Raw genomic sequence first — 12,065 nt, 5'->3', positions numbered from 1 at the left:
CAAAAGTCACATGAATAATTTTACAATTTTGGTTTCTACAGTTGCAGAAACTCATCAAGTTTTTTTCTCTTTTGCAGATTCTTCTTCAAAATTGTAAAATTAATCATGTCACTTTTGACACTAATATGCATATGTCGCGGACATGAATGAGCGAAGACTGTCAGAATCTCACCATGTCATTTAGGTCCTTCAGACTTTATTTTGAGTAAATGCTTCAGCATGGTAAAAATCTTTCAGCTTCTGGGGGATCTGGGGGGGGAGGAGGATACCACACTCATTTTGCACTCATCATAAGGTTAGGATACTGTGCCCTCCAAAAGTACATGCCTGGAAAAGCTCTTCGCCGTCTAACCATGTCCTTTAAGTTGTTGTGTGGGCCGCCAGAAGAGGAGGTACTGCTGGCCCACCACCACCAGATGGCGCCCTGCTTGGAGTGCGGGCTTCAAGCACGAGAGGGCGTCGGAGCAACGGAGAGTGACAGCTGTCATTCATCATCAGCACCAGCTGTCACTCATTCACCACATCACCATAAAAGCCGGACTACAACTCCACCTCCCCGCCGAGAAATCAGCAACCAAGAGGTACTCTTCTCTGTGGTAATTTTCTCTGCTAACATAACTCTTCCTTGCAGCCGCTTGCCCTGTGGTGTTCTTATCGGAGCTGGAGAAGGGCGTGACCGCGACGACTTCGCATCACGCTCCGTAGCAGATAAGTGGTTACACAGGAGCTGCACGAGTGTGTGATTGGAGGTGGAGGTGCTCCCTCCCAAAAAGAACATTGACTGTGAGTGGACTACTGAGTGTGCGGATTCACACTCACCTGGATTTCTCCGTCTCTGCCAGCGTACCAGGGTCGACATGCCGAAGGCAGAGGCCACTGGGGACTCGGGACTTGGCGGCTCCGTGTTCTTCAGGCCCGTGGTGGTGGAAGCTGTGGGGAATCGGCTCTTTCCCTCTCGCCAGAGGTCTTCTATCTTCGAGCCTGCCCACACGTCACCTGGTGTCTCATTGGCAATCCATATCTCTGTCTGTATTCCGTTGTGTGTTTTCACAACATTAAATTGTTACTGGTTGGCTTATCCATTGTCCGTTCCTTAGCGCCCCCTGTTGTGGGTCCGTGTCACGACACCTTCCCAACATAAGTCCTTCAGACTTTTTTCAGTAAAATGGTTCTTGGGAGAATGAGCATGACTAAAACCTTTCAGACTGCCCGCCTTTTTTAAGCATTTTCCTTATTTTGCCTTTCAGCTTCTGGAGGGGCTCTGCCCCCCATACTCCCCACCTTTTTAAGCATTTGTCTTTTTTTGCATTTCAGATGAGCCCCCAATTACACCCCCTTTAAGCATTGCTTTTTTTAATGTAGATGTAAATTAATATTCAAAGGTTTCAGCTCGTTGACAGTAGGGTACATGAACAATATGCCTTGGACTTGATTTACATCAATTATGAAGAAATACAAAAGTTTCTTTCACCAAAACATCAAATCTAGGCTTTCATCTCAAATGTACTTTGTCATATTTTAGCTAAACTTTCAGGTCTTCTTTTTAAGAAAATCCTCCTCTACACCGCTTCATCAGGAAGCTGGATTTTATATTTTTAATGAATTTATATAAAGTTGTAGAGATTTGATTTCAGTTTGAGTTAAGGAAGATAATTTTAGAAAAAAAATGTATTTGAAATGGAATAAACAAATTAAAATGTGTGCAATACCAAGTGTTCCAATACTTTTGAGGGCAACTGAGAAACACTGAGGAGCAGCATCTTACATCTCATATATAGTGCAGCACATAAGAGAATATTTAGAGTGGAATCCTGCAAATGGTGATACAAACATCACATTTGGCACAAATAATCCATAGACATACTCTTAAAAAACTGACTGGCCACTTGAATTTTCAATAGGTAGCCAGGTAGGGGTCAATTGAAGAATTACACAGGGATCAAAATTAAAAGATGCTCCAATCATATAGAAAACTACACTACATTATTTTCCTGATCACCAAGATTCCAAAAAGGTATAGTTTGGACAATCTGTGACTGAATGTTATGGACTTATGAGGTAAAAGCAGTAAGTATGGTGACAAAGGCCAGTTTCAGTTTGTACAGGAGTCAAAAGTTAAAACTGCTCCATTAATTTTGCTCCAGCTGTATTTGTGCTGAATTTGATGCTTGTGTCCCCATTAGAAGGATTGTTTCGGTTATCTGCTGCACTAATAAGCCAACAGAGCATGAACCAGCTGCTGTCTGTTAGCTTAAACATGTGTATATAAGGCAACCTGAATTAAAGGAGAAATGCTGCTTTTAACAACCTGGACCTCATTTCTAAAATATGGTTGTTTACTCATCAATATAACTTTGGTGTGATTAGAAGTCCACAGTTCAAATGATGTGTTCAGTTCAAATCTGAAGCAAACATTTTTCTTCTTCTACTAAGGTGGATTAGAACTTTTTGTGGTACACAGCACAAACTACTGGACAGCAGGAACCTAGAATTTTGCACTTCCTGTTTGAGTGTGAGCTTGGCACTGAGTTCCTGCGAGATTCCATGGGATCTTGTCTGTCAATCCAGGAAGTGTTTGACATTTGAACATTTCCTGTTTTACTGTGGACTTGAATTTGGGCACTTCCTGTTTAGGATGCTCTGTACCATGAGTGAGCTTTGCGCCGCTATGCAATGCTTCACTCATATAAATATTTGAAACCAAGGAGTGTTTTTGTGTTCACACTGTATAAATATAAATTTATATTTTAGGAAAGGGAAGTCTGGGGTCCCCTGCTGGAGCTGTTGCCCCCGTGACCCGATCCTGGGTAAGCGGTTGAAGATGAGTGAGTGAGTGTTGAGTATGTAAAATATTTTAAATATATGTAATATTTATAGGCAGGGTACCCTGCTTTTTAATTTTTATTTGAATTTTACTTATTTTCCATTTTGTCACATTCACTCATTAGATTAGAATACCACAACATGGCAACCTTGACACAGGTTATTAAGATGTGAGACTTTGGAATACCACTCACATTTCACCCATAACATGTAGGTCAATAACAAGGAAGGTATCTGAATAGCAGGCAAGCTCCTGCAGGGTGAGTCTTTTGTAGCAGGCCAACCAAGTGGAGCAAAAACAGTTGATTTTTACACAACTAGCAGCCTAGCCCCACTACCAGGAGTGTAAGTAGAAGTAATTAGGTCATGAGCAAGACGAATCACAGCAGCCAGATTGATGTTGCAGTTGTGTATGTATGAGATGTGCTTTTGTTATTTGATGTGTTAATGGAACATAACGCAACATAAAAGTCAAACAGAAGAACTTAAACAATTGCTACTGCTCAGGTGGGTCAAGGTTCAAAGGTCACGATTGTTAATAAAGCCCAGAGGACTTGCTAAACCAATGTAATGCAATTCTGATGACTTCACTGAAAAAGGAAAAGTTCTTACACCAAGTTACTGAGGGATGCCAAGCTTGGCTGTTGTGGTTGTTGCTGCTGCGGTTGTTGCTGGGAGACTGCTGACTGCTGTTGCCAGGCAGCCATGTTGCCAGGCACCAGCCCTGGTGGTGTGAACGTCTGGAGCGCTGTGAGATCTGCACTCGTCAGCTGGTACTCTGAGATTAAGAGGTGATGGCGGAGAGCAGAGGGAGAGAGGAGGAGGAAGGGGATTGTTTTACATCATACAACTTTCTGGTGCATCAATATTAATCAGCAGTAATCCATATTAATGAAGACCTTTGAAGTGGAATCATCCCAGAAGCACTCACACAATGAACAAAGTGAATATTCATGGTGGTTCTTGGTAGCAGATTCCGAGGTTTGAAGGGGTGTTTCCTTCACGACATTACATCTAGACTTTTATGACATAATGCATGCCTTTTTTTTGGTTCCTTGATACACTAAGTAGATACACTAGCCCCTTGGAAGATAAACTGACACTGCTGCCCTGATGTAAACAGACAGAGTTTGTGCAGATAAAATGTCTTGGCTTGCCGGAGGGCGGTGCTGTCGTTGGCTTACCAGTGTTGTAGGCTGTTTGCATGCCGGAAAAAGGCGCAAGGAGACTGGGTGTTGCCACAGAGACAACTGGTGTGGTAAGCGGCTGTGGCACCTGGGTGCTGCTTAGACGCTGGGCATTCTGGGAAAAGAGAGAGATTGATGAGGAGTTAAACACTATTATACTAGATGTAGAAGAGGCAAACTAGGTGATTAGTTCAATGTAATTCTATGGGATATCTAGGAAATTTTATTTTTATTTTTTAATAATAGCAGGAATGTTCTGACAAAAATTCTGAAAAAATATACTTCTTTAGGTTGCATCTTTGCAGTACTACAAGAGGTCAAGGGTCAGCATGGTTGTCTGTAGTCAAGGTTGGAGGCAAGAACACAGACATGAGGTGAGCTTACTTTATATATAAACACACGCATGCACGCACGCAATAAAACTATTGTGGAGTTGGTCAAAGAGGTTCTTCTCTTCTTTTAACAAAGGCTAGCAGTTTTCCTCCTAATTCTGTGAACTTGTGCCAACGTAGGCTTTTTACCTAGGCTCATTTAGTTACACAGATTTCTTACAACCTATGTAATCTGTCCATGCTTGTCAAACTTTATGCAAGGAATGTGTGGCTCCTCTTGAATGCTACCTCTAGGTTGGATAAACAGATCAATTACAGTTAGTGCGCTTGTTTCCAGAGCGGAAGGTTCCTGGTTCAAGGCAACCCCTGCCCATTCTCCATGTGATGTAGAGTTGCATCAGCAAGGGCACCTGGGGTAAAACTTGTGCCAAATCAACATGCAGATCGATCTTGGATCTGCATATGGTGACCTAGAGAGCAAAAAGAGAAAAGCTGAAGGGAGTATTTGATGTTTAGGAACCATTTTGCAGATTTCTGCTAAATGAAAAATGATTTTACCGTAAGATCTTTGTACAGTACTGCATGTATACACTGTTTCATGGGAAATTGTTTATAGGCAATTAAATATGGAAAAGCTTTAATGTTCACAGTCAATTATCATATGTTGTAGTTGCAACGACAATTAAACCACTGTAATGAATTTACAAATCAGTTTTCAATTTTTAATTAAATATAAGGTTTTCAAGTAAATAAGTGTTTTTACATTTATCAACCTATAAAAATGTTAATATGAGTCAATAATATGAGAAAAGACTGAGGGGATGCCCATGTTCACCTGAATGTGTTAGATAGATGCTTATATTTGAGAGGTGGTTATAAATCAGATGTGTGCTTAGGTGGTTGCCATCCAGGACCCAAGGCGGTTCTATGCATACTGTGGTAGAAGTAGCAATGCACGGCAGCAGTGCACAGTCCCACACCTATTTCACAGATGTAAAGCAAAATTTGTGTTGAATACTTTATTATGTATGCACTGTAGAAGCATCTTCAATGTAAGAATGTATAAAATATGTCCTTTTTCTGTACACAGTCTAAATACTCAACAACTAAAATAACTTTTGAAGCATTTCTTACTGCAATCTGTGCCAAGACATCATATTTTAAGTTAAGATTTCTAATTACAGTATCTAAAATATGTGGACTTGTGCAAAACCTCTGGCAAACCATTTACCAAAGATTTATAACCAAAGTTTTTTTTTTCGATCTTCACATCCAATGTTTTGGCTCACTGTCGTGAGAAACCTGGTCTGGTTTCACAAAGAAACATGTCTTTTTCTCCTTTTAAGGGATGAGGGTAGCAGTTCACAGCACATGACTTCATCCATTTTCAACAGCAATGATGATAATGGTTACCACGTGTTTTTCTCTGTACAGTGGAGTGGCTATACAGACTGCATAAACTGGCTGAGAAACTAATATACTGTATGACAAACTTCCAACAACTTTTGACGGTAATATTTTATTCATCATTCCAGACAAAGGACATTTATCTTCAGTGTGAGAAAAATCAAAACGCTTCAGTTCTCTCTGAGGTGTTTAACTCTTCTGTGACAATTTAACTTCAGTGTGCAAGATGAGAACTGTCTCGCATCTCAAGGTGGCAATGGCACAGCAACACTGTCACTGGGGCCGGGTGTTTACGTAATGTGGCATCATGTTGGAAGGTGTTATGATGCATTAAAAAAAATCATGCTGACAGGAACACATGCATCAAGGCTCAGTGTAACAAAGGAGAAATGAGCATGTTGCATAAATGTTTATAATGCAAAGTCAAACGAAGGGTACTGTCTGTGTGTAATGAGTGGCGTATGTGTGTGAGATGAGAGGAATGAATGCACACTGTGCAACATTTGTTGTTCTGTGCTTGCATAATAAGAGGGACAACAGCTGTGTGCGTGTGTATTTGTGAAAAGAAATATCCATATGGACATGTCAGCATGCATATTCGTGTGTCATGGACTGAATGGCTTTGCGCTGGACTCCGACATGCTATCTGCCTTCCAGGTTTGAGACTTTCTCAGCATTTCTCACAGCATCAAGTCCCACATGAAGCCACACATGCACATGCCAAGCAGGTTTCACGATTCAGCAGTGAGTTAGCTGGTCACGATGTTTTGCCTAATTTTACCTCTCGGCTGTAAAAATTTGTGATGTGGAAGCTGGGCTCTACTGAAAGGTACTAAGACAAATGGACTACATGTACTAAAAATTGTGACATACTTCAGATTTCAAATAAAAAAGTGCTCAGTCGTCTTCGGTCTAGTTTTTGTTAATGGTGTTTGTACTCTTTCAACGTGAGCATACGCAGGAAAATATTCAAAACTCAACATTTTCAAAAACAGGAGAAAGAATACTCCAAGCATTGCTGTGTCTTTAAAGGTTCAGCTTCACGCAAAGTGTACTACGTTTTTATGGTTTAATCGAACACAGTGAAACGTGTCATTTAAATCCTTTAATTTGCTGGCTGGGGCTTTCATCATCCTGCAAAGCTGACTGACATTGGTGATGTTAAATGTGGAAGCATGGATACAGTTGGTGTAATATTGTCACTGGTGGACCAGAAAAAGGGGAACAGTACTAAGTAGAATGCGGACGTGATTGTGCAAGTAGCCCATTGGTGACCAGATATGGGTTCATAATGTCACAGTTTGAGGTTATCAGAAGCAACATTCTGATATTTCATTTCAGTAATTGATGCAACAATGTGACGGACAAGAGGTCAAGGATAAGAACAGTTCAGAAATCATCAATAAATAAAAAAAATAAACAAACATGTCTGATTTGCAAAATGAGAATAGCCTTTCTGTGTAACCCTGTTGAACTACGATAAAAATTAGAGACAAATTTTACCAAGTTTGGAGCTTGTTGAAAGCACAAAGGAAAAGTCAGCTACTACAACCCCTGGCAAAAATTATGGAATCACCGGCCTCGGAGGATGTTCATTCAGGTGTTTAATTTTGTAGAAAAAAAGCAGATCATAGACATGACACAAAACTAAAGTCATTTCAAATGACAACTTTCTGGCTTTAAGAAACACTATAAGAAATCAAGAAAAAAGATTGTGGCAGTCAGTAACGGTTACTTTTTAGACCAAGCAGAGGAAAAAAATATGGAATCACTCAATTCTGAGGAAAGAATTATGGAATCACCCTGTAAATTTTCATCCCCCAAACTAACACCTGCATCAAATCAGATCTACTCGTTGACATTGACCCTATGCTATGACATTGACCCTATGTGTCTTTTTACAAGGAATGTTTTCGCAGTTTTTGCTCTATGGCAAGATGCATTATCATCTTGAAACATCCCCAAACATCCTTTCAATTGTCCAAAATATCAACGTAAACTTGTGCATTTATTGATGATGTAATGACAGCCATCTCCCCAGTGCCTTTACCTTACATGCAGCCCCATATCATCAATGACTGTGGAAATTTACATGTTCTCTTCAGGCAGTCATCATTATAAATCTCATTGGAACGACACCAAACAAAAGTTCCAGCATCATCACCTTGCCCAATGCAGATTCGAGATTCAAAGATTCAAAGAAATTTATTGTCATATGCACAGTACAGAAGAACATCTTCCCTGCACAGTGAAATGTGGCTATTGCATTTAACCCAATCCTATTTGCCAGTAAGAGCAGAAGTCGCCATTAGGCGCCCGGGGACCAGCTCCAGATGTACATCCTTGCCTTGGTCAACAGCAGGGCTGAGCAAACCAACACCGACCCATAACAAACAACACACACACAACACACAGGCCGGCCCGGTACATAAAACATATACATGAAAGCAAAACACGAGGGAAAGGGAGAAGAAAAAAACCCTCATAGCTGCTGCATTACACAGCGGCAATGAGGAAAAAAAAATCCCCATCAGCACAGAAAAAACAATAATCACAGAGACAAAAACAAGGACACAGGACGACAACCGAGATTTGAAAGGACCAGTTTATCAGAACACTCCGGAGGCAGCCTGTTCGGCGCCGTCAACGGCCTTGTCCGACAATCCTGGAGGGGGGAGGGAACAGCCCTGCACAATCTGAGCAGTCCTGGACAGTTCTAACACAGTTAACGTCAGAGCTGGAGAAACTGAGGGGAGGGGGGAAGACCAGGGAGCGAGGCTTAAGTGTTGATCTTCTGAGGAGGTTTTTATCACAGCGACCTTGAAGTGCAGCTGTATTTGGGGAAGCCAAATGAATAGCCAGATTAGCAGACGCCTGAAAGATTCCACAGTTCTGAGAACAGAGTGGCTCTCAATGCATCTGAATGTAGAATGTGGTCTTCACAGACGGTCATAGCGGGTTTCCAAGGCTGCGATCTTGCTCGAGATGTTTTCCAACGCGCGGTTAACCCCCGCCGACTGCGCAGCCACTGCCTTCCCAATCGAATCAATCATATAGGGCAGCCTGGAAGGACCAATCAAAGCTGCTTCCACTTTCTTGATTTTCCGGTAAACCAGCAGAGTGCCCGCACCACACATCAGAAAGCCGGTCACCACCAAGCCGAATATGTACACATCTTCGACGTCCTCCACAGAAAGCATGTAAAGGCACATGACCTGCCATCTCCTCCACGAGTCCATCACGTAACCCATCACATGCGTCCCAGCAGGACAGGTCGGGTCCTCCGCTCCCGAATGTCTTGTAGAAAAAAATAGTGTCAACTGCGTTCAGAGACCACTTTAACAGATCCATTTTTGTCGTTTCCAGAAGAGCAAAGCTGCAGCCTCACAGACAACACGCCACAGAAGCAGGAAAGATAAGGAGGGAGGGAGAAGAGAAAAGTGCGTCCGTCTCGGTCGAGTGCAAGCTGGCAAAAACTATATTCATCACTGAATATGACTTTCATCCAGTCATCCACAGTCCACGAATGCTTTTCCTTAGCCCATTGTAACCTTGTTTTTTTTCTGTTTAGGTGTTAATGATGGCTTTCGTTTAGCTTTTCTGTATGTAAATCCCATTTCCTTTAGGCGGTTTCTTACAGTTCGGTCACAGACGTTGACTGCAGTTTCCTCCCATTCGTTCCTCATTTGTTTTGTTGTGCATTTTTCGATTTTTGAGACATATTGTTTTAAGTTTTCTGTCTTGACGGATGTCTTCCGTGGTCTACCAGTATGTTTGCCTTTAACAACCTTCCCATGTTGTTTGTATTTGGTCCAGAGTTTAGACACACCTGACTGTGAATAACCAACATCTTTTGCAACATTGCATGATGATTTACTCTCTTTTAAGAGTTTGATAATCCTCTCCTTTGTTTCAATTGACATCTCTCGTGTTGGAGCCATGATTCATGTCAGTCCACTTGGTGCAACAGCTCTCCAAGGTGTGTTCACTCCTTTTTAGATGCAGACTAATGAGCAGATCTGATATGATGCAGGTGTTAGTTTTGGGGATGAAAATTTACAGGGTGATTCCATAATTTTTTCCTCAGAATTGAGTGATTCCATATTTTTTTCCTCTGCTTGGTCTAAAAAAGTAACCGTTACTGACTGCCACAATCTTTTTTTCTTGATTTCTTATAGTGTTTCTTAAAGCCAGAAAGTTGCCATTTGAAATGACTAGTTTTGTGTCATGTCTGTGATCTGCTTTTTTTCTACAAAATTAAACAACTGAATGAACATCCTCAGAGGCTGGTGATTCCATAATTTTTGCCAGGGGTTGTAGAACCAAGTATGTGGAACTCATAAATAATCACGTTTAAGGAAAATTTACAAGTTCAAGGAAATTTACATTGACACATTAAATTTTTTTTCCCTTGTAAAGCTGTAATAATCAGCCTTCAAATCTGTTCATAAATGGAACCTATTAATTAAATCAACATAAATCTGTTTGAGGCCAGCATGCACTGTATTACAGAATTTTTATTGTTCCCAAATTTGCCACCTAAGCTGTGGTTTAAACAAAGGCTGCAACAATTATTTTCATCTTATCTAAGGTTTCCTTGCTGCCAGCTGGGAAATGGCCAAAAACCAGAATCCTTTCAGTGTACATAAGACCAAGAAGCCAATTATGAGCATGAGCAGTGTTTTGTGTGGTATCTCTCTCTCTCTCTCACTTTCTTTGGTTTCCCAGTAGCTCTGTTCTTTGTCGACTGAACGGGGGATGTCCTGTGTTCCTGCGCCCTTGTAACATATCGGGGCTCCTAATAGTGGTGCAGGCTGCTGAAGTTGGTGGGTGAGTTAAGATGGTACTACTTTGGGTACCACTGCAATGCAAGGCATATTTGAAGACTGTAATTTATACATTACTCATTTAAATGAAGAAGTTAAAAAAGTTTTGTTCTGAAGAAGTCCATGAGGGAGATTTTTTTTTTTTTTTTTAAGATTCACTTGGTCACTGACAATTGCCCCAGATGTGACATGATGTGCATATGCACACAGGAAACAACAGAGCTGGTTCTGAGGACTGCAATGGACCCGCATGGATCTGGTAACTGTGGTGAAAATGGTTACCAATGTTCAGAGAAGTTATCATCCAGAGGCGTCGTAATGCACAGCTTTATGGAAATTCCAGGCTGTACAAGGGGCTGAAAATGTTGGCAGTGATGACACTGATGGTAGACAAGGAGGCATGTGTAAGACGAATCTGTGAGCAGGTGACACGGCATTTGTGGTCTGTTGACACACTGCAAGCTTACAAAAGAATCAAAGGACTGCATTAAGACACACTTAGACTTTGTTCCACAGCAGTTATGACAACTGATGGCATGGTCCTGACAGATGACTCTGTTGTACTGTCCTGTTGGGCTGGCTACTCTGAGCAGCTGTATGAGACTGATCATGATCCCAGGATGTTGGACATCTCAAGTTCCAGGGTTTTGGTGGCTGACTGGTTCAACAGCTGAGGGGAGATAAAGCTGGATAGGGTGTGGCATTCAGGGCAGTGGAAATGCTATTCTCCTGGTGTAACAAGCAATCCATTTAGGAGACAAGTGTTATTCCACCAGATTGGAAGAATGGACTTAACTCTTTGGAATGGAAAAGTTGATCACCTGGATGACAAGCTCCACAGCAGGGGTGCCCAAGTTCAGTCTTCGAGAGCTACCTTCCTGATACTCTTAGTTGTCTCCCAATTATACTACTAAAAAGTGTGCCTTAAAGATTGAGAAAAATATTACCATCCACATCTTCAAAATATCTAGTACATATTAAGTCATATGAACTGCATTTCATTAGTTGAATATTGTCTGGTTAAGAAAATCAAAATTCATTATCCAGTAAGATTTAGTTTGACTTCAGTTCCATGCTGGAACTAGTGTTTAGCCTAGCTTACTAGAATGACTGGAGCCAGGGAAAAGAACTAGCCTGGTTGACTGCATGTAGGTATGTGACAAACGTTGCATTCTGCATCAGATGACTTAGGCTTTCAACAATGGTGGCGACATGAGTGTTTGTCCAACAATGGTGTGCAGCAATGCTCTCTAAAAAAAAATATTTTGTTGTAATCTGTTGTATTTCATTCACTTACACACTTTCTGATGATGTAGTACATATGTCTGCTGTGATTGGTGGAAAAAATTTTGGAACAGCCCATTTCACATCTGTACAATTTTTATTGGAAAATCGCTGTGTGTTCTCTTGATGAAAACCAGCATAGTTTTGATAAAAGGTGAGTAAAGTATTCCTTGTAAAGTAGATAGTATGTTTCTATAGATAGTAGT

General features: G+C 41.1%; 1 protein-coding gene across 1 annotated transcript in view; it reads right to left on the bottom strand.

Annotated features, from left to right (window-relative positions):
* The window catches only part of mef2d (myocyte enhancer factor 2d), a 297,569-nt gene that overhangs the window by 25,352 nt on the left and 260,152 nt on the right, over positions 1–12,065 (bottom strand). Inside the window, 2 exon segments of the mRNA XM_034174391.1 lie at positions 3,436–3,601; positions 4,008–4,125. Coding sequence (XP_034030282.1) covers positions 3,436–3,601; positions 4,008–4,125 — 284 coding nt within the window.

This window comes from Thalassophryne amazonica, chromosome 7, assembly GCF_902500255.1.
Source record: "Thalassophryne amazonica chromosome 7, fThaAma1.1, whole genome shotgun sequence".
In the NCBI taxonomy this organism is placed as follows: Eukaryota; Metazoa; Chordata; class Actinopteri; order Batrachoidiformes; family Batrachoididae; genus Thalassophryne; species Thalassophryne amazonica.
Note: the sequence above shows the minus strand (reverse complement) of the source record. Positions and strands in the feature narration are given on the sequence as shown.